The following is a 23135-nucleotide window of genomic DNA, read 5'->3' as shown; positions in this document are numbered from 1 at the left end:
ACTAAATGCACTGTGTTACACATGGCTGTAACAAGTGGAACCTGTTAACCTAGCACACATGCCAGCAGCAATAAATAACCTTCACTGACATGCATCTAACTATGAGAACACAATGAATAAACGTCCATGTAAACTAAGACCGGAGTTTCAGACACACCTCACTCCACAGGAATCAGCCTCTGCTGTTTAAATGGTGGAAAACAATGCTTCTCTTTTGCAAGTGTTCATGTGTTGGTTATAAAAATAATAAAAAAAACAGGTCAAGGACTGGCGACTCCTCTGGTGAATACACATCAAACACAGGCTACACACTAACACACACACATGTGCTAATAATAAAGTGCTCCACAGGCACTGGGTAATACTCGAAACACTCACTAATAGGCACATATGTGCACACAGGCGTACAAATACATGCTGCAGTATGTTTTCATATAAAGTCAGGTCCCTCTTATATTGACAAAGCAGCAAGAAACTGCACACTTAAACACTGCATGCAAACAAACGTGTGTCAGGATGTGTATGATTGTACACATGAAAATCAGGCCAGATGTAGGGGGGAAAACAATGATTAATCGTCTCAGAGCCTCTCAAGTGTGTTGCACACTGACTCTCTGTCTTCGATTAAAACTGTCGACCCGTTCCCAAAAAATGAAGTCTCTCCTGCTCTTGTTAACTGAGAGAGAAGGATAAAGGAAGACACACAAGCACTACAGTTACTGATTCTAAAGGTTTTGAGCAGAAACTACTCACCAGCTCTGGTGTTGATGAAGCAGATTGACAGATGAAGTTGACGGAGTAGTCCGATGAGTGGAGCTAGCCAGGGAAAAGGAGGAGAGATGTGTGTACGTTCATCAGAGTCCTTCTGACAGCAAAGACTGAGTAGCAGTGAGCCTCTCTCTCTCTCCCTCACTCCCCCTCTTCCACTCTCTCCTCCTTCTCTCCTCTCAGCCTCTACCTCTTAAAAATCACTCTTTCACTCCCCAAACACAGGCAACACACTCACTCACTCACTCACTCACTCCCTAAGAAATAATTAAACCCTCTGATTCATAAAGCCTTCCTTTGTCACGTGACCCAACACTTCAAATATATACAGCACATTTTTCCACAAGCCACAAAATGCCTGAAGGGAAGAAAAAGGCCCAGAGAGCTTAAGTTTCTGTTTTTAATTCTCTCTCCCTTCTTTGTCTATTGGTTGAATTATTTTTCTCTCCTTTATCTTCTTGGCTAAAAGGGTCGGTTCACCTACAAACTGTTTGTGCATGTGGAAATGCGGAGCCATTTCATAATCTTAGATCATTCCTGTTTAATCAACATATTCACAGTTTAATACGAGCGGATGTTTGGGGATCCTGAACAAAGCAGATTCAAATGTTTTGATTTAACACAGATGCTCTTTTATGTCAAACCAATAGACTAATTCTTCCCAAGAAAGTCTCAGCAGTTTCACCTAGACATTTATTTCTGGTGTGATCAATTTATGTAACAATCATAATGGACTTTTGCCCTACCCTTCTGCTCAGTGCAGGCATGCATTTTGAGTGCTGTTTTTGTGTGAGTCATATTTGACACTATGTTGTATTGCTTGTTGTGCTCATGCGACAATCTTCCCATAAAAGTGATAATACACCACTTGTACTATTACCTCTGCTGATGCTACTACGACTGATGGACCTCATATTGAGGAAGAAAGCAACTGTGATCACCCTTGTGAAACTAATTAAGGAAGTACTGGACAAAACTAAACTGATAGAAAATCTAAAAAAAATTCTTGTTGAGGATCAATGAAAACCAGATTTTTTAAGACTACTCCAAGACATTTTCTTAATAATGTTAAGGATAAAAAACATTTGTCAACATCCTGAGAAACATTATGCACTAAGAAGTATATTCACAAGTCAAGATTATTGGAGGGAAAAAAACCCTCCCTTCAGATTTCTGTACATAAATCCCCTCAGTTACGAAAAGGAAACTAGCAGTGGCACATGAGCGACAGGGAAGTCCCGTGTGAGATGGCAGAGCTGTGCAGCAGCAGCAGCAGCAGCGACAGATTTGGGTGTGCCCCTATGAACGTGCCCCTCTCTCCATATGAGATCATATGTTTCAGATCTGTGTTTATGTGTTTGTGGTTCTGGGCGTGTGCCCTGTTTTTCTGAATGTAATGTTTCTCAAGTTGTTTTGGTTATGAGCAGGACCTCAAACCTCAGAGCTGGGAGGAGAGGGCACACCTCAACTGGCACCTTCACAGGCACTTTTACCTCCGCAGAAGAGCATAGATAAACTAGACTGAAGAAGAAGAAACAAGTAAACACATGCACGCTTATTCACTGAAATAAATACAAATCTAGTCTAATTAATGTCTAAAGTAAGCGTGGCAAGCATTTTTTAAATAAGCAACTTCAACATGCACTAGATATTTTGAAACTTCATCTTAGACGATGCCCTTCAGGCAGATATACAGCAGAATTGCCCACCAATGCAGCATGTGCAACTTTTCTTTTGTTCTTCCCTGAAATATCTTTATATTTAAGACCTGATGTAGCTGCTGCTTATTTCGGATGTAAATCACAGTGGCTGGGATGATACAGGCAGAGTTATTTTCCCTAAGGTCACTGATTCCAATATGCCTCCAGGATAAAGTCAAGTCCTCATAATAACTTGATGACTTGCATGTCCCAGGCCTCGCTCTTATTATTCCTACATGCTCCCTATCTTAACAGCCACATATGGTCTACAGAGACCTACTAAGATGTTCTTTCATATGTTTTTTTATGTAGATTTGCTCAACAGAATCATGTTCAATGAAAGGATAAGTAAGCAGTGAGGGTCGCTTTTGCATTTGCGCAGAAACCTTATATTCAGGAAACACGGATCTAAGCCACAGACTGCAAAAAAAAAGCACTTCAGCTGATCCTTATCTCGTTTACATTTGATTTATGTGTTGCTTATGAGGCCACTAAGGCTAATAGAAATCCCTTAAGTGTTTAGAAAGCAGAACTAAATCAGCAATTGTGTCAAATGAAACAAGAAGGTAAACACAGCCAAAGGACACTGCAAAAAACTAAATCTGTGTTAGCCATTAAAGTGATGTGAACTGTAGTGTGCATTTCGTGTCGGTGTGACTGAGACCATGCGTTTGCGTCAGAATGTGCAGTCAAGTGCATGATGATAGTCGTGTGTCAGTGCACAGGGCATGCTGTGCTCCTTATCAAATTATGACAGGGAGCTTTTGCAGGGGGTGTGTTTAGGCCTTTGCTTTGTGTGTGGACGAACTCTTGTAGCACGCTCGTCTGAGCTATGCAATATCTGTGTGTGAGAGCCTGTGTCAGTGTGCATGGATGAGTATGCGTAGGCAGTAGCAGCGAGAAGGTCAGAGGTTACTAGTGTTTGTGTTTCAGTGTCAGTGAAGTGTGCTCCAGGCAGAGATTTATGATCATTGTGTCTGGGAGGCTGCAGAGTGGGGGATAATGAAGATAGATCAGGGTGCTATCTCTCTCTCAGGGCACCACTGGAAACATGGCCTATGGCCCCCCTCCGTTCTCGTATCATTAACTCCAGCCTGTGACATCATAACGTAGTGCCCTGACATCAATTCTCACACAGTGTGCTCTGACAAAAAAGTCGAACGGCGAGAGAGACAGAGAGAGAGACAGAGAGAGAGAGAGACCATTCCTCATAGGAAGCCATCCGGCAAAAACAAGCATTGTTCAGTATGAAGCTTTGCAGCTTCTTTTGGGTGTGTTTACAAAGATATGAAATATTCATGGAAACATCGTACTTTGTTGTGTGGTTTCACTTTGGAATCAACATATTTGCATTCACAGAGCTATGGAGAAGAGGCCTGGGGCTCGCTGGCAGAGGAAAAGCAGCAAAGACGGAAAGGAATGAGGAAAGGGGGGATGACTTAGGGAGCGAGAAAGGGAGGAAGTGAGGTTAGAGGGGTTAAAGGGAGAAGGAGAGAGAGAGAGAGGAGAGAAAAAGTGGGGTTTGAGGGCGAGAAGGCCCATGGTACAGAGAATGTGAGAGAAATGGGTGTGAAATGGAAAGAGGGAGGGAAAGAAAAAGCAGGGGGTGAGATTAAGAGAAGGAGGGATGGGAGAGTGGGGCATGATGGGATTGGTGGTGGTGAGGTTAAAGGGGGCGCAGGGAGCGGGTGCCTGTGGTGGCAGGTTTTAATCAGTAACAAGATGCCTGTAATGAGATCACCATTTCCCCACATTCAGATTGATGTCATGTGAAGTTTGGTGCCACAAAGAGAAAAGTAGGGGACGCAGGGCGGACACATATACACACACCCTGCTCAAGAGTCATTTCCACACACACACACACACACATGCAGAAACACATTCATTCGCACGCATGCACACGCACAAGCACACACACACACACACACACACACACACACACACACAAATATACACTTGCTTGCGCTTTCTTGGTTACAGACTAAAACACACATCCTGCGAAATGAAGGAGCTCATTCATCTCGCCTGGCAAAGTGTGCTCATTTAGAGTCCAAACCGCCTCGAAGTAAAAACATACACAGAGGAATACTCGCAGGAAAATGAGTTACTCATGGCAAGGGAGAAATGTATGTGTTAGAGGCCGAAGGGCATATACCACTATGTATTCCTCTAACAAAAACAAATGAGCACAAAGCTTGGAACAGAGAGAAGGAGCGAGCAGATTTTTTATTTTTTTGAATTTATTACTGCCGGAGAAACTAAGGAAAAAGGAGAGGAGAGAGGGAGAAAATAAAAAGGAGGAGTGTGTGCATATTTTGGGGTGCATTCAGAGGCTGTCGACGCACAGCTACCAGTGTGTGTGCCAGCGCTCTGCCTATTCCCCGACATGTGTGTCCAATGAAAGGTGAACGGCTCTCCTGTCTATACTTTGCTCAAAAATCAGCCATGATGTCACCATGAACCCATCTTGAACCCACCTCTGTCAAAAAGCATTACTCCAGCCCTCCCTCTCTCTCTGCCTCATTTTCTGTTCCACCTCTCCCTCCTTCACGCTCCATTCCTGCCTCTCGAATCCTTCACTGAGCTCCCATTCTTTTGCTTTCCTCTCTTTCATATTTCCGTATTCCTCAACGTTTCCCCTCTCCCGTCCATGTCTCCTTCTCTCTATGAAGCACACAACCATCCCCTCCTCCTTTTTTGTTTTTGGCAAGCGTGGTCTAATTGAATCACCAAAAAGCGCAGTCGTTTGCCAAAAATGCCAGGATGTTCTGATTATCATAAACTTTGTTTAAGCTGCGGTTTTACAAAGAAAATGCTCTGAGTGCACGAGGGGAAGCCAAAAAAATAAGAAGCAGAAAAAAATTTGAGGAATAGGGGGAGAATGCAAATGAAAGAGGGGAGAGGGAAAGAGAGAGAGAGAACACTGGGGAAAGAGAGGGGTGGTGGGGGCAGCGAGAAGGCAGCCAGAGAGCCACATATGGAAGTGATTCTGTAATTACTGCAAATCTGTGAGCTCAAAAGGAAAGGTCTTCTTTTCCATGCCTCCTTCCCTGCACATAAAACTGCCCTTGTGAGAAAGCTGGGCACTAAATACTGAGCAGGAAGCGTGAAAAAATGTTTTTTTATTTGCTTTTGCTTCTTGGCATATAAAGTTGTTATATAAATATGTATATGGCATATGTTTAGCTTGCTGAGTTTTCCATTTTTTTTCTGCACAACAGATGATGAAAATAATCTGTGCTGATCATGAGGCTAATTCCACAATGCCTGCTACTGGGAAATTGTCCACTTTCTTTGTTCATTTACTTTGCTTTTGTTCTCCTGAGTTTCATCAACCATCATGGATTTAAAAGACTATCGGAGGTTGAGGCTTAGAATAAACTTTGGTCTCTCATCAGCCTGAATCGAACTGGCTCCTTTTGCATAAAGCACACATTCAAAAAAGTGTGTGAGGGGAGGGGGCGTTTAGGGGATGGGTGATGGACATACATAGCCTACAGACAGGCAGACAGACAGACAGACAGGGATGAAGACTGTCTTTTAAGCCTCAGGCAGGGCAGGGCTTTGCAGGTGTGTATGTTGGCAGCGACTTCTGTTCTACTCAGTCCCCAAACAGTTCCAGCAGCCTGTAATTATCTCGTGCCCTGCCGTAACGTGTTCTCATACTGTGAGTGCTTGAGTCTCACACGCACACACACACGCACAGTAAACACACCCGGACTGACGCAGCTTGAGCTACGTTTAGTTTTAGACACATCCAATCAATCACGGAAGGAGATGATTTATGTAAAGCACACGGTCCTACCTTCTTCGCCTAGAGTAGTGAGTGCCTCGGCTTCATAAGCGAGCACGGTCCCCCAGAACTTTGATACATAAATAGTGGACGGCAGGCGCACGCACAACGAAGTTTTCTGTGAAGGAGACAAAACAAAAGTCATGGGCAGGTTTCGGATAAATCGCCTATCACGGCACACAACAGCTTGTAAAGATCACGCCATTTGGTTTTACGCTTCAGAGATCATTGCAGTCATTTGTCAGATTACCTTAGTTTGTTGCCAATCCGTCACTGTGTCCCGGGCGGCAGAGCAGGGGCGTTGATGGGAGCTATACCGTGCGTGACCATTTCTGACGCTGTGGCTCCCCCTAGTGACGTAGAGGAGGCCTGCAGCACACATCCTGGCAATGAGGTGGAAACCCCGACAAAGAAACTATTGATAAGCCTACATAAAAAAATAACAAATTCAATCAACAAAATCAACACTAATGTAGCCTAAATAAATTTGCTCCTTGAGATCACATCTGATCTGAGCGTTATCTAGGCGGGCATATCCAAAAATGGGTTGTTTAGCTCTCCACAGGATAAGTAGGCTACGAGGAAAGGGAATTAAACACATTTTGTGAGTTAACGAAGTATTAAAACCATAAGGCCTACTTATAAAATCGATACATAGTCTAGACTCACAGAAAGGAAGCTGATTAAATGGCCTAGGCCTATAAAATAATAGGCCTACAGCTTTGTAAAAAAAAACATTATATATATCAGATGTAGCCTAGCCTAATTGAAGCGTACCTACGCTACTTTAAGAATGTTTAAACCTGAAAGTAGGCTACACATCGATTTACCAGTGACATGCTTAACTCTATCAAAACATACATATTTATACATTTTTAGAGTAAATGAAACCTCAAGCGTCAGACAAAGTTGACATTTTTATTTTCAAAAGCTGAAGCTGTATTAAAAAATATATAGATAGATAGCCTAGATAGATAGATAGATAGATAGATAGATAGATAGATAGATAGATAGATAGATAGATAGATAGATAGATAGATAGATAGATAGATAGATAGATAGATAGATAGATAGATAGATAGATAGATAGATAGATAGATAGATAGATAGATAGATAGATAGATAGATAGATAGATAGATAGATACTGCTATCTATCTATCTAGGCTATCTGTCAAAGCAATACATTGCCACTGGGTGGCGCTTTCTACTAGCTGTTTAGTCCATGTTCAGAGAGATTAAGTAGGCTACAGAGTTTGTTGCTGACTAAATGTTAGTGAAGTTCTTGAAGCAACGCATTTTAAAAGTCTGGGTAAAGCGAATAACAGTTAATCTGACTCCAACCACAGGCACACCGAGTCACAGAGTGAGCCTAGTTAAAACACATACACAAAAAAAACGAATAAGCGAAATTGTTCAGCCATTGACATATTAGCTGATGTATTTGCATAGTGGTCTATTTCCTTTGGCACACGGGCTTTAAAATTGGCACTTGCTTGTTGTTTGGCATGTCAGTGTTTGGCATATCTCGGTGTTTACCATCCGTTTGCAGCGCTGCAAAGCAGTCACGGTGAGCCACGCCTATTGTCCATGTGCCTCCCTGTCCAATCTCTCCATCCTTCGGCACGCGGGCTCAGAATTTTGCATAAAATGTGTATCAGTAGGGCAGCGCTCTCCCCGGCACATGCGAGCGCACATGTAGCGTGGCTTCCCTAAACACATACCACGGTCGAATAAGCACATCAAACCCCCCTCAGCGCCAGATCCCCGCCAATGAAAATGCACAAGAGCGTGAAGGAGAGAGAGGACTGCGCGAGATACAAAGAGTGAGCCAAATCCCACACAAACAGACACAACACAAGTTGAGCGAAAGGGAAAGGCGGTCACATCTCCTACTCACCTGCAAACGTAATTGATGTGGGTGTTTGTATCAGTGGGTGTGTGTGTGTGTGTGTGTGTGTGTGTGTGCGTGTGTTTCATGACCAACGCGCACGGATATGCTGACTGTACGTTCTTGGAATTCATGGGCATCGCTTAATCTTCGCTCGCGCAACATTAACACCCGCTCGAGCCGAGGCGCAGTATTCACAACGCAGAAGGCATCCAGGTATATTTGAAGAGACCAGCCTAGCTATAACTTACTCACCTTTCGTCAGACCAGATCTGAGCACGGAGAGAGACACACCTGTCTAACTTTTACGAAGGGGAAAGACAATTTTACACACTGGACACATTTCTACACTGCTTTCCATTTTGCGTTCCATGGAGCAGGTGTTTTATTCAAAGCTGCAGTTTCTTGACTTTTTCTCCTGTCTTCAAAATACCTTTGCTCCGGTTTAAGAGACATTCACGGACGTCTATCTTCAATTGTCTTTGAAGTTATTGGCATCAACAAGAATGATGGATAACAGCCCTGGCAGTGGTAAGATTAACTTTCACATTATATTTGAAATGCAACCGCTCCATTGTGATAACATCTAATGATACATTTGTCAGAATTGATAAACGGGCCAACCTTAGAGTGGTCATTATTGGTGTTGCTACCAATCAGGAGGGGACAACTATTTAGCTGTCCAAATAAAATAAAATAAATTATGACTTTAATTTAAATGTGATAATCAATTAATAAATACAAGCATTTTATAACATATATTATTTTACTGGATGTCTGACACTTCAACATTTACTTCTGCGTAGTATGTGCATAATTGGCAGTTATGTATTGTGCAATGAATGTGAATTATTATCACATGCATCAATTGGTGCACGAAATGTAGTTTTTAAATGCATTTACAGGTGTTTGGCTGAGCTGAGTAATTTGATTGGTTAACCACCAGGTGTTTATGACAATAAGGCATTATATAGCCTCAACCTGTTTCTAAGTTCAATAAAAGTAAAATGTAATGGTGCGTCTTCACCATCAAGTGTCAAATCGCATGCAGTGCCTGGACTGCAGCTCTATAGCCTACCGACAGTGAACCGCCCCTTATGGTTGAAGCGAGGCGGGCCACTTCCTGCTTCTCTCCATGAAAACAAACTCACGTGGAGCTAGAGTACACGGGCTGCTACTGTTATCATAATCTGTAAGTAAAAGCCAGAATTAATAAAAAATATAATCTCAGGGAGGGGAAACAAAAGCACGTTGTCACGAAGAGCGAGTTTGTTTCTATCATCAAGGCCATCGTCTATGTTTCTTCTGCGTAAAAGTTAATAACCAAAGGACTTCCATCCGTTAAGTGGCATTAGGCAGCCTCTTGTCGAGGTCAGCCAAAGGCCCACATGCTTTCCACTTCCTCATCCTAATTGACAGTGAATCTTTTACAACAGTGACGGTCACGTTCCAGTACAGGTGATGGGCGAACCCTGTGATCCGTCAACATGTTATTCTAATATGAAGGCAACACTAAACCCACTCACTGGGTTATGGTTTGCTTTCTATGTCAATGAAGTGGGACACGGAAGGAAGTTAACGAGTAATCATAGATAATAGCTGTAGTATTATTCAGCCAATAAAGATTGATAAGCACTGCATGTTGGGCTTTTCTGTTGGGTGTTATATTGATTTGAGAAGGATGTGATTGTGAGTGAGGGCCATTTCAAGCCTTTCTATTTATTTTTTACAATAGATATAATTGCCTGTTCCTTCCCAGTAGTATCTTGGAATTTTTCTTCGACTCATTGGTCTAAATGTCAGTGACCACCTTGAACTGGATTCACTGACCTTTAACGTTTCAATAAAGTTATTGGAATGCAAATTACTTCATTTCACTCATTAGTTCAGTGAAGGGATTTTTTTTTTAAAGCTCGTAAACACCATCATAGCCTGGCCAAAAATATGGCTGCAGTAGTGGCTGTATGGCTCGTTAAGTCCAGCAGATAAAATGAGATTGTGTGTGTGTGTGTGTGTGTGTGTGTGTGTGTGTGTGTGTGTGTGTGTGTGTGTGTGTGTGTGTGTGTGTGTGTGTGTGTGTGTGTGTGTGTGTGTGTGTGTGTGTGTGTGTGTGTGTGTGTGTGTGTGTGTGTGTGTGTGTGTGTGTGTGTGTGTGTGTGTGTGTGTGTGTGTGTGTTGACACAGAGCCCCCATTTCAGTGCAGAGATGATTGGGATGTGGGATGCATGTAAATGCAGAATTACCCCTGCAGGAATTGGCTTCTGCAATATAACATTTGAGAATATCCCACATTTGAGAAAAGCAAATGCATTTGTCAAATTTCTACATCCTTGAAGGGGAAATTTTACTATGGGGTTGGGTTGTAACACATATTTACTCTTTAATAACACAAATAGAAATTTGCTCAGTTACCTTTTACTTGACTTCCCACCTTGTCTCGCTCACTAACTCCCCATCTGGAGGTTTTCTGCATTATCCTGAGCACCTTTAAAACAGTCAGACAGAATTAGTGTGGGTCAATTTTTGCCAACATTACAACTGAACCCATAAAGTCATAAAAAAATGTCAATGCTAATAAGCAAGCCACATTAGTTTGAAGACTGAAGTAATTTCCCTTCAGAAAAAAAGTAGCACAACTAAAGAAACAGAAGCTGGTCTCCCTTGTTCTAAAGGCCTAGTAGCCTACTATAGGCTTACCAAAAAAGATTATAGCTAAACATATCATTCACTTGAAATAGTATTATCATAGAGGAATTTTAGCATCTACTGCATGCATATTCCTCCCAATAGAAACCAAAGGTAGGGCCCTAATGTATCTATAGCCTACTACATGTAGCGCCTGCTGTCAGTGCAGGCGGTGCAGCTGGTGGTGCACAGTCAGACCACCCAGCCGCGCACAACATGCTGCTCTATTTAATTTGTCTCTTTAATTATAAGCCCCTGGCGGACTGTAGAGGCTCTGGCTCCTGGCTTTATGTCTTTCCCAGTGAAAGCTCCGTCAAAAGCCTCCTCACGTGGCTTCCTTCGCGAGAGCCGCGTGCGGCGCATGAGATACCCCGGCCCTCCTCCCCGCCAATTCCCTCGCTCTCACGGACGCTTCTGTGTTGATGCCGCCTGCGGTGGTGATGGTGAGGGAGAGAGCTTGGTCAGTGGGTCAGCGATTCCGTGCATCAACTTTTTCTTCTTTCCCCTCTCGTCACGTTTTCCCGCCTCATGAGCCTTGCTTGCACGAATGCACTCTCTCTTTCACGTTTTAAATCACAGACCTCGCAGTGTGGTAAAAGATGACTCAATTTTAAACTCTGCAACATCTGTCCACAACTTATCGGTTCAGCGCACACATCCGCTTAGGGTGTGTTTCAGCTGGAACGTGACTCTGCTGTTAAACATTACATCTCTCCACTCATCCAAAGTACAGATAGCGGATTAAGAACACTGAGAGGCTGCATCTGTGTTGCTGATAAACCTCGTAACCCTTAAACGGATGTGTTTTAAAAATCGAATTTTGACGGAGCTCATGTGCCAGGCATGAAGCTATTTCAGCCACAACGACCGTGAAACACAAAATAAGACTGGATATCTCATCATATTCTGGTGTTTATAAATTATACATATCAGAGCATTGATCTAATACAGTTCCTCCTGATAACTGCTTGAACAATGTGTGTGATACAGCATCAGTTTGGAGGAATGCTGCTAGAGGCACAGAGACACAGTTCTATCAAGTTCCTGTGACATTGACCTACTTGCAAAAGCCTGATTTAATGAAGTCTTCTGCAGACATCTGAGTGCTCAGTAGTGCAAACATACTGACCATGCTCAGTACAGTAGCACATAACAGCTCCTTGTATTGGCTAATAATATCCAAAGGAAGCCATTCCATGCCATTTTAATTAACTTCCACACAAGGGCAAACAAATACATGGTCACCTTAACTGTATCTGTGGTTGTCCCGCCATGCCCTGCATTGTAAGGTCCACGAGTCAGAGTAAGAGATTAAGGGCAAGAGAAAAGTGATAGGAGAGGTGGTGTTGTGCCTGTGAACTGCTCAGGTATCTCTGCCTGCCTCCAGTCCCAGGCAGATTAGTGCTTGCAAGGGTAACTTAAATTGGAAGGAATTCCATAAAATATGAAATATGAAAGAATGCATGAAAAACAGTTCAGTTTAAAAGTTGTTTGACAGCACACCAACAATATGCATGCAGAGGACTTAAGACTTTGCCTATAGGTGGCTATGATGATATAAGGGGGGGGGGGGGGAATGCAGGTGATAGTAGTTTTATAGTGTACTATCCTTCCGTCCCTATCACAACCAAACTGTAAAATGGATTGTATATTGACAGTGTTCACAGCAAAGTGGATTTAGGGGTCATTCATAAACACTTGTGTACATGTGAGTCTTCAGGTGGACTTTCAAGGTTTTTTGGCGGAGTGGGGGCTGGGCCACCACTGTCTACAGGTTTGTAAGCTTTTGAAGTGGTGAGGCTCAGGCCGGCAAACTACCACAACATGCTGGTGGAAGGGATTATTAAAACATTTGAGCTAAATACCTTATGCTGCAAAGGTCAGCACAGGGATAGGCCTACTGCACCTATGCATACAAGACTGAGTTGCCTAAACCACTGGCCACAATGGCATGGATTTTGGATGTTGGAAAAGAATGGAAAGTTGGAAATAACTCAGTTGCATATGTGCAAGCCAACCATGAATGCAGTTTTATAATGAATCCATTTGACCCATATTTTATTCTAAAGTATTTATTTGAACACTTGTTTTCCTTAGCGTTTTTACAGCTGGACTCTACTGTACATTGAGCTTTAGTACAGTCCTTGCAGTGGAGGCTTTTCTTTAGCAAAAACGTGACTCACATTCACTGACTGTTGATGGCGCATTAACAGCATGTCACGCCCGGGGAGCTTCGAGGTCGGCACATGTTTGTAAACACCGCTCTGACTTTGGATTGTTTTACTTTTCAACACGAGACTGCGGATTTGGTCCGGGCAATAACCGTGCCAGGAGTCCATGCATGTGACGCGGCGGTCAGGTGTCTTGCTGTTAGCTGGCGCTGGGCATGGTGCCAGGGAAGCGAGGCTATTATTGGAGCGGAGCAGGCAGCAGACACGTGAGGCCGTGTCTCAGCCCATCCACAACGCATGACTAGGAGTGCGCGCGCGCGAGATGGAGATGGAGATGGGGGGGGGGGGGGGGGGGGGCGGAGGGGTTGGAGGAGAGATCGGAACTTCGGTGCCCCCATAAATACTGCATTAGCACGGATTTACAAAAAGTAACGCTTCATTTGTGCTTCCAGTGGAAGCGCGTATGCTTTATTGTTGCTGTGCTACCAGCAGTATTTTTAGCGCCCACTTTATCCACATGAGCGCACCATTACGCCTATTACACTCAGGACGAGGCAACGACGCTATAGCCTACTATGAAATGTTCTCCGTGTTGCCCAGAGGCAGTGCAACATTATATCACGTCGCATTCAAAGTTGTATAGTAGCTACCGGTCTCCAAAGAAATGTGGAAGGCGGAAGGCCAACTTAAACTTATGAGGCCAATTCAAGCCAACAATGCACTGTAGGCTATATGGCATATTACCTATGCCACTCCTGATCAATATGGCAATGCCATTGTATGTTTTAATTAGGGGCTTGGACTAAAACTCTCTCCTTGTCTGCAGGAGTCATCCTGTATGCAGGATCCTCTGGCAGTTCCAGCCCCAGCCCTGGCAGCCCAGGCAGCCCCTCCAGTGGCTACCAGACACAGTCACCTTCTTCACACTCCCAGCCATCATCTCCAGAGGAGGTTACCTTCACAGAGATTGGGCCGTTGAAACAAAGTGGAGTTGGGCGTACAACCCCATCCTCCAAACTGGTGTTCCAATTCCCAGACGTTTACAGCGGCCCTTCAGCGGCTCCAACTCCACAGCATACATACGCGCACCCCATCGCAGGAAAGAGGCAGATTGGGTTCACAGGGACTTTCACAAGTAAGTGTTATCCTCGCTGTCAATATGCAGAAACATTTATACTTTGAACTAAAGTTTTGGCAGAATATCTAACTGTGTGTTTGTCCCATCCACAGAGACTGGTGGAATGGTCCTGCTTTGCAAAGTCTGTGGGGACATCGCATCTGGTTTCCACTACGGAGTGCATGCATGTGAGGGTTGCAAGGTAAGCCACTGATTGGAAAGAAAAATCATGTGGAATGATTTTTTTTAAATGTGGCGCTTTTGGTGGTGCTCCAGTTTCATGTGACGTTTAAATATTGTTGTTGTGTTTCAGGGCTTTTTCCGCCGCAGCATCCAGCAAAACATCAACTACAAGATGTGTGTGAAGAATGAGAACTGTCTGATCATGCGTATGAACCGCAACCGATGCCAGCACTGCCGCTTCAAGAAATGCCTCTCTGTTGGCATGTCAAGAGATGGTGAGACATCCTCCTCTTGACACAGTTTTAATGAGAGAGACGGTTGTGTTGTTATGCCAGGATGCCACGATGCTCTGATTAGCCAAAGAATGCAGCGGAGGAAATGGGCAGGCCGAAAAAGCCACTGCACTTGATATGTAGGTCTGTTTGAAAAAATTTAATGCGGAAAGTCTTTTGAGGTCATCGTGCCAGTAGCTCAGTCACGCACTCTGTCAGCAGACCTGCACCTGTCTTGGCCTGCTTCTGTGTCACTGCACTGCCAACGAGTACCATCTGGCTTTAGAGCACTCTCATAAGTGTCTTTCTCTTGCCTTTTGCAGCATCAAACCGTAATACTGTTACCTCTATTCACTAGTTCAGTACAGTAGAGTCCCTCCCCCTCCATGTACCCAACATGTTCCCTCAACTCTCTTACATCTCCCCCTCAGACAATGATTTATGAGAAGAGGAGCCTTGAAGTCCCCGAAGCTATCTATCATTTCAGAAACTGCAGCAAACACAGGGATTATTTTAGGAAATTGGAACAGGGTCGACTTGGTTACCCTGTGTATGTCCATAGAACATACTGCAATTCACGAGGGATAGGGCAACAAATAAAAAGCCAGTGCTCCGATATATTTGATCAGGCATGGCGTTCACATCACCTAGTTTCAGTGCTGGCAGCTGAACATTGATTGATCACCTATCATCACAGATTAAGAAAACAGCTCTGGCTGACCTAGAAAAACAATACAGAAATGGGCCTATAGTGTACTCCTGTATCATGACCTACTTGGTGTAGTTTGCCTGTCGTCTTCCTCTCAGTATGGTATCTCAGTATCTCCACTCCCCCCCCCCCCCCCACCCCCTATTGTATAATCTAGTAAAGAGGTCAGTGTTATTTCTGCATGTGTTTGACACTTTTGGTGCACAGAGAAAATAGGGTGGCATAATACAACTCAATCAGAGAACAAACAATCGGGTCGACCCTCTTTGAAAATATTTTAAAAAGTGCTAAGAACCACAACCTAGAAACCCATTTTCTTCTGTTTCAACCATTACGAAAACAGGAAAACCGCATGCAACTGCCTGCAGCCCGCAAAGAAATAGTACACCCTGATTTCACATCAGGCAGCTGTGTGACGTAGGCTCTGCACAGGGCAAATGTTAAAGTCCATTGATATGGCACACTTTCTCTCCTCTAACCAGAGCATCATTTTAGAGCAACTGCACACTAGTCCAGACTTGCTTCTTTTTAACTATGATGAAAGGGATTAATCTCTTTCCAAATGATTGGCCCCATCCTCATCAACAGCTCCTGTGGGCAAGGAAAAGTTTATTGCATATTTGGTAAACATAGTAATATGTTTAACATACGGGAATAAAGGTACATTTATTCCTGCTCTAGAAATAGTCAGCTACACTTTCAGGGGGAAAAAATCAGGTATCCTATAATTGCAAGTCTTTGAAGCTGAAATAGTTTAACTTGTCTGCCTTATACAACCCCACCTTGCAAACAAGCATGCACGTGTCACGTTCCACATTTCCCTGTCTATCGCATCAGTCCTCATCATGTTGTCACTACTGTCTTCTCAACTAATATCTGCACATCGTGCCCACCATTCACCCCCTTCTCACGATTTCAGTGCCAGTGACATCATGCTCACGTTGTCCCACTGACCTACTTAGAAACAGAGGGAGGGAGCAGGAGAGGAAGGAGACAGGGGTGGATAAAGGAGAGGATGAGGCAGATGGTAGCAGGGAGTTTATAAATAGCCTCTCCAGCTGATGGTTACTGCGGGAAAGGGGGAAAAGGGAGGAAGGGGAAGTTTTCTTTGCATAACTTTACATGGTTGTCCTTGAAATCCTTCAACACTTCCTGTTTTTTTCATGCTTTTGATGTGTTCATGCCTATAAGAAGGTGTAATGGTTAACTGCTTCACCATGCAAGCTTTACTTTAAAGCCAGCATAAGTTATCCTAGCAGTCCTGTGTTTCCTACACGGTGACACTGTATGGGTAGAATGCACCTGACTCCATCTTCATTTTTGAATTTACTTGTCTTTAAAGGTCGGGTAGAAAAAGAGCACAAAACATATCCAGTGTCAATGTCATCACAATGAGCTGTATACTGAGCTGTCCTCTCCGTGTGTGTCTTCCCCAGCTGTGCGTTTTGGTCGCATCCCTAAAAGAGAGAAGCAGCGACTGCTGGATGAGATGCAAAGCTACATGAACAGCCTCAATGAGTCAGCTGCCATGGAAATGGACTCCTCTTCAGTGAGGGACACTCCCCCCAGCATAGAAGACTCAAAAGAGGCCATTGGGGCCATCTCCAAAGCCTACTCTGACATTTTCACCAGCAGCAACAACAGCAGCCAGGAGAGAGCCGCCAAGAGGGCTCACATCGCAACCAGCCACAACAAATCTTCCTTTTCTCAGGATGCCAGCTTTACTCAAGTCTCCTCTCACCCAACCTCCACCCAGAGTTATCAGTCTTGCCCTGTTGCCCATGCCACTCTATGCCCAGTTGCCACTAACGACAACCAACATACATTCCACAATGTGGAAAACAACCGCTATACCTACTCAGTGTCAACTAATAAAAATCATGACCAGTTGAACAAAACAAAACCTCAAAGGGCCAGCTCTACCGATAACAGTTCACGCAATGCAGGAAGTTCCCAAAATCTGCCTTCCTGCCCGTGGAAATTAGCTCCAGGAGCTAAAGTGCTGGTAAGAGCATGAAGAATACAAAATCAAATCAAGATATATCTTGTCTGGGCAACAACTTATGATTCTTTCTTTGCCTTTTGTCTTTCTTGCAGGCCTGTCCTCTCAATGCATGGCCTGTATCAGGGCCAGAGCGCACCAGTCAGGAGATCTGGGAATCCTTCTCCCAGTGTTTCACTCCTGCTGTCAAGGAGGTTGTAGAGTTTGCCAAGGGCATCCCAGGATTTCAAGAGCTTGGCCAACAAGACCAGGTCATGCTGCTTAAATCAGGCACATTTCAGGTAATGATATACATATCAAGAGATTTATTTTGCTTTTCATACATGTAAAATATGAAACTTCTTTAGGAGTACAAATGTATTATTGGTTAAGTGAGTTTTTGTTTAATTCCTATCTTTTTGTTCCACTATTTGTCTGCTTTTTTAGGTCCTAATGGTGAGATTTTGCACCTTGTTCAATGCGGATGAGCGCACAGTGACATTTCTGAATGGCCAAACTTACCCCCTGTCCACCTTGCGTGCCATGGGCATGGGCTCTCTGCTGGACGCGATGTTTGAGTTTAGTGAGAAGTTGGGCTCCCTGCGGCTAGAGCCTGATGAAATGGCCCTCTTTATGGCTGTGGTGCTGGTGTCTGCAGGTGAGACAGGGGCAATATTAACTTCACGATTAGGGGGGAAAAGCTGCCGAGCTGTGACACTTAGTTTATGAACCAATAATGTTGTAACTGTGTCTGTCAACCACTCACACTGGTATCTCTGCGCTCATTAGACCGTTCTGGCATCTCGGATATGCGGGCTGTGGAGCAGCTACAGGAGGGTCTGATCCGTGCCCTGCGATCATTGATCACTCGCCGTCGCCCAGACGACACGGCCCTCTTCTCAAAACTCCTGCTGCGCCTGCCAGACCTGCGCACCCTCAACAATCTGCACTCCGACAAACTCTTGGCCTTTCACATTGACCCTTGAATGGGTCACTTGCTCACAGAGAACAAAGACAGAAACTGTTTAACACAAAAGTATTCAGTACACCACACACACACACACACACACACACACACACACACACACACACACACACACACACACACACACACACACACACACACACACACACACACACACACACACACACACACACACACACACACACACACACACACACACACACACACACACACACACACACACACACACACACACACACACACACACACACACACACACACACACACACACACACTTGCAAAGATATTATCTTCCAAGGGCATGACTTCTTTGAAAATTGAGGAACGTGGAATTGTGCAATATGGGGACTGTTTCTTTTCAGAAGGATAAATGAGAGCAATAGCGAACATATTTTTTGATTCGTTATTGATCTTCAAGCAGTGTTTTGGGATGAATAATACACACAAACTTCACATTAACACATTAACACATTAACCTCAACACTTCTGCAGAGAATTTGTTCCAGTAAGAAAAAATGCATTATCATGTAGAGTTACTATTAACCTTTTGGACAAATCATGTGTGCACTTCCTCATTATCCACCCCAGTGTATTTATCAATCAGTAAGGCCATCACTTAGCAGCTGCTGAAAGAAGGTCGGATATCGTAGATCCAAACCTTTATTTCTTAGGGACCATTAGCGATGATTGATTATGTGACAGCTTATGTTAAAGAGAAAGGGATCCTGTATATACATAGCAAAATCTGAATATATAGATAATAGTGTATCACTGTCTGTTTCACAAACAGCCCATTTACATTGATAATGGAATGAAACCACTATTTTTATGTGTTATTTGTATACAATAGGATGCATTCTGTCTGGTCTTCCAGAAAACATTTGGCACATTTTTGGGTTCAAATATGCCAACTTCAGTCAAAGGCAGCTGATATAATTTCACAAAAAACACCTTGTCTTCATGCGTCACTATTTTGTATCACATCTGGACAGATGAAGATGCTAAATGCATGTTGTTTTTTTAGTTACATTGTTTATTTTTTTGTTGTTGTAAATATTACGTTACCTAAATGTCTATGTATCTCTGACTATGTGATGGATCGGACGCATGAGTTCGGTTAAAAGAAGAATGTATTGACCTTCCTGAACCAGGTGGGGGAAGGAGGGTTGGCTATGCCAAGGGGGCTTTGGAGAACATGCAGTAAGGACTCTCAGACGGTTTAGACACTCTTCCTGCTATCTGTCGACATAACCAACCAGCATTATCCTGTGAAATCACCAGCACTGACACCACTTGCACTCATCCTGTGCCCCCAATGTTTGTCATACAAACACAAGAGATATTTTTAAGATCTTATTTGACTGCTCCTCTCACTGTTTGCTTGTTTGATTGTGGCTGATTGAGGACATCTTGTACATTTTGTAAATCTTTATTCCATGATAGAAATTATATAAAGTTCAAGATTATATATAACGTTACTTGTTTGTCTTTTGTGTCCATTCAGGCAAAATACAGTAAAGATGATGTGCTGAGTGAGTAGTTGGGAGTCTTTGGATCTCAGAAATTAGTAATGAAACTATGCAATTGGCACATCTGAATGTCATAACCTAACACAGGTTTATGTCCTGCGTGCTACTGATGTTAGAATCACTCAGTAGAGTGACTGAAATCTAGGTCAGATAGAGTAGGTTTACAACAACGTAGTTAATATGCTTAATCATCATGCTTTACACATATAAATATCGGGGTCAGTGTGCGGACTTGAAAAAACGATCGCGTTTTTCAGGAACTGCTAGCCTAGGCATAGCCTACTGCAAATAACGAACTAACCAGCCATCCCTTGAAATTCAAAAAGCAAAGCAGATATGTCACCATAGACTGTAACGATGTCACATAAACAGTATATGGATGCCACCCATGCCACCTTGTGGTGAAATAATAGATCCCGGATCCCGGAAGTGAAAGGTTTATTTGCTTCTGAAGGCACACTTCTCTGTATCTCACTCCATGATTTAGTTATGTTTATCACTTTTGGACGCCATGTAACTAATATGGGATCGCTCTCCAAAGGCACGGTAAGTTATATCATAAAATACAACACAGTGTCGGGAAGAACATATAGGTCTCTAGGCTATAACAGTAACACAAGTAACAACGTTAGCTTGTAGGCTAACTTTAGCTATATAGAAATAGCATGTAGGTGCGTTTCAGCCCTATTAATTATGTGTCTAAACAAAATTAAAAATGGCACTCGTGAAACTCATTCACGCGGGCAAGAATATTGTCGTAACTTGCCAATGTTATTTTTACTGAGTAACTCAATTCCTTGAATTAAATCTGTATAAGCCAAGTTAGCTTCGAATTAAAATGGCTATTTACTCTAGTAGGCCTACGTAGCGTAAACGCTCTACTTTCTGTATTATTTTACAACCTGTTCACCTTGTCTCTCCGTAGGTTCTGAGAGATAGAGAGAAAAGAGTGGAAAGGGCCCCAGGACCTCAGGTTTGACCTCCAGTGGGTGCAGTCCATCTCAAGATGTTGGTAACAGCGTATCTTGCCATCGTTTTCCTGCTCGCCCTGTGTGTTGTCCTGGAGCTCACCGCTCGCCGCATCAGCCCACCTCAGTCTCCTGCTGCTGTAGCCAACCCGGTCTTCCGCTGCTTCCAGACTATATTCCTCCGAGCATACCTATTGGCTTTGTGGGCAGACTGGCTCCAGGGTCCTTACCTCTACAAACTCTACCGCCACTATAGCTTCCTGGAATCCCAAATTGCTATTTTATATGTGTGTGGCCTAGCCTCCTGTGTTCTGTTTGCTCCATTTTCAGGCTGGCTCCTTCAAGCCCTTGGACGCAGACAGACATGCCTTCTCTTCTGCCTGTCCTACTCTGCCTGTTGTCTCACCAAGCTGTCCAGGGACTACTTTGTTTTGATTGTGGGCCGGGTCCTGGGGGGTCTGTCCACATCCCTGCTCACCACCGCATTTGAAGCCTGGTACGTGCACCGTCATGTAGACGTGCACGATTTCCCCAAGGATTGGATCCCCAGCACCTTCGCCAAAGCCGCGACCTGGAACCATGGCCTCGCTGTGGGAGCAGGGTTGGCGGCTAACTTGCTAGCTGAGTGGCTCCACCTCGGGCCGGTGGCTCCCTTCCTCCTGGCTGTGCCCTGCCTGTTGGGCTGTGGCTGGGTGGTGCTTAAAGACTGGGGTAAGGAAGAGGCCGGAGAAGGTTCTGAAGGGGACAAACAAACACTTCTTGCTCCTTCAATTGCAGGTGTGATCCATATGTCTGCAAGGGCCCGCTTCTTGCGCAGCTGTCATGACGGGTTGCGCTGCCTGCTGTCAGACAGAAGAGTCATGCTCTTGGGTGGAGTGCAGGCTCTGTTTGAAAGTGTCCTCTACATATTTGTGTTCCTGTGGACCCCAGTTCTAGACCCTCACGGGCCTCCTTTGGGAATAGTATTCTCCTGCCTGATGGCTGCCAGCATGGCGGGCTCCTTGCTGTACCGTCTAGCCACTTCCACACGCTACCGTCTCCAGCCTGGCCATGTTCTCTGCCTGGCTGTGCTTATGGCCTTCTTCTCCTTCTTCATGCTGACCTTCTCCACTGCCCCAGGCCAGCCTAGACCTCATGAATCCTTTCTAGCCTTCCTGTTGCTGGAGCTGGCCAGTGGCCTCTACTTCCCTGCAGTCAGCTTTCTCCAGGGCAGGGTGATCCCAGAGGAGAAGAGAGCCGCTGTGCTGGCCTGGTTCAGGCTGCCTCTGCACCTTCTGGCCTGCCTTGGGCTGCTGGCGCTCCACGGAGAGGTGTCAGGAACAGGTGGAGGGGAAGCTGGCAGCGGCACCAGACACATGTTTGGAGGCTGTGCAGTCATGATGCTGGCGGCTTTGATGGCTGTAGTCAGTCTGTTCACCCTTGGCCGGAACGACACAGACCTGAGACTGGAGGGAACCAGAGGGGAGGGAGAGATGTTCTGAGGGGAAAAATCACTTATTTATCCATTCATATTTGTATTGTGCCCATTTTATGTGACTGGCGGTGAAAACTAATGTGTTCCGCATAGGAAGTGTACATTTTGCTAAATGTATCAATGAAGGAAATGAAAGCCCAAGAAGGATGTTTTGAGAGGTTAAAATGCAGTTCAGTTATAACTTTACCCTGTAACTTTTTTGAGTGTTTTGGGAGAAACTTTGACTAATCTTGTCTGTTTGGATGCTTGGGAAACATGGCCATATCTACTTTCATTTATCAAGTAAATTGCTGGAAGCTTTGTCAGCCATGACCAATATCATTCCTTTTTACTATTCCAGATTATATGTTCTTGCCTCATTGTGTCCTCCTATAGGGAGATGCCAGGTGAGTTTTATTTTGTAGCGGAAATCATAAGTAAAGATATCCCCCTGGGAGAGTTACAATCTGCACAGCATATTACACAGTTTGTCATTAGACCCTCGGTGGGGGATGGGGGGGGGGGGTTGATTAAGAAGATATAGTTTATTTTATTTGTCGGACTGTTAGGATCTGTATTTTAATATTGATTTTACAGAGTTCAATTAATATCCAAAGAAATTAGGTCATGGCGAGCAACACCAGTATCTGAATGTCACGACTTCCACAGTACTCTGATTTTGGTATGTTGTGTATTTTCTAATGAAGGGCAATAAGTAGGTCAATTATAATTTGTAATGCTTTTTCTACACCATTTAGGACATGTCCTCTGTATTGTCTTAACATTTTGGTGTTCTTTACATTTTCAAATAAACATGGTCAAATTTAATAGTTTTATATTATTGGAGTTTCTATTTTGTGGCATATTGATGTTTTACAATTTGTATTTTAATTGTATCAGTTGGGGTTTCCAAATAATGCATAGTAGTGCCA

The 23135-nt window shown here is 43.9% G+C and overlaps 3 protein-coding genes across 4 annotated transcripts in view; 2 read left to right on the top strand and 1 right to left on the bottom strand.

Annotated features, from left to right (window-relative positions):
* Positions 1 to 6375, bottom strand: part of rarga (retinoic acid receptor gamma a) — a 46288-nt gene extending 39913 nt beyond the window's left edge. Inside the window, exon 1 of one of the 2 annotated variants that reach the window (XM_080031134.1) lies at positions 6274 to 6375. The gene's annotated coding sequence lies outside the window, so the exon portion shown is untranslated. Of the gene's footprint in view, positions 1 to 753; positions 979 to 6273 lie in introns of those variants that run through there. The other variant, XM_080031133.1, reaches the window with a different exon arrangement.
* A 1866-nt stretch (positions 6376 to 8241) lies between these two features.
* Positions 8242 to 18278, top strand: nr1d4a (nuclear receptor subfamily 1, group D, member 4a). The gene is made up of 8 exons (XM_080031001.1): positions 8242 to 8681; positions 13833 to 14141; positions 14237 to 14325; positions 14437 to 14581; positions 16724 to 17292; positions 17385 to 17570; positions 17716 to 17926; positions 18058 to 18278. Exons 1-8 carry the CDS (start codon positions 8657 to 8659, stop codon positions 18252 to 18254), a joined length of 1731 nt encoding a protein of 576 aa, XP_079887127.1. The 5' UTR covers positions 8242 to 8656; the 3' UTR covers positions 18255 to 18278.
* Positions 18279 to 20201: 1923 nt separating this feature from the next.
* On the top strand, positions 20202 to 23025 carry mfsd5 (major facilitator superfamily domain containing 5). The gene is made up of 2 exons (XM_080031445.1): positions 20202 to 20328; positions 20708 to 23025. The coding sequence occupies exon 2, from the start codon at positions 20789 to 20791 to the stop codon at positions 22229 to 22231; it is 1443 nt and encodes a 480-aa protein (XP_079887571.1). The 5' UTR covers positions 20202 to 20328; positions 20708 to 20788; the 3' UTR covers positions 22232 to 23025.
* Positions 23026 to 23135: the final 110 nt, after the last annotated feature.

The sequence above is a fragment of the Ammodytes marinus genome (assembly GCF_949987685.1).
Source record: "Ammodytes marinus genome assembly, chromosome: 7".
Lineage (NCBI taxonomy): Eukaryota > Metazoa > Chordata > Actinopteri > Uranoscopiformes > Ammodytidae > Ammodytes > Ammodytes marinus.
Note: the sequence above shows the minus strand (reverse complement) of the source record. Positions and strands in the feature narration are given on the sequence as shown.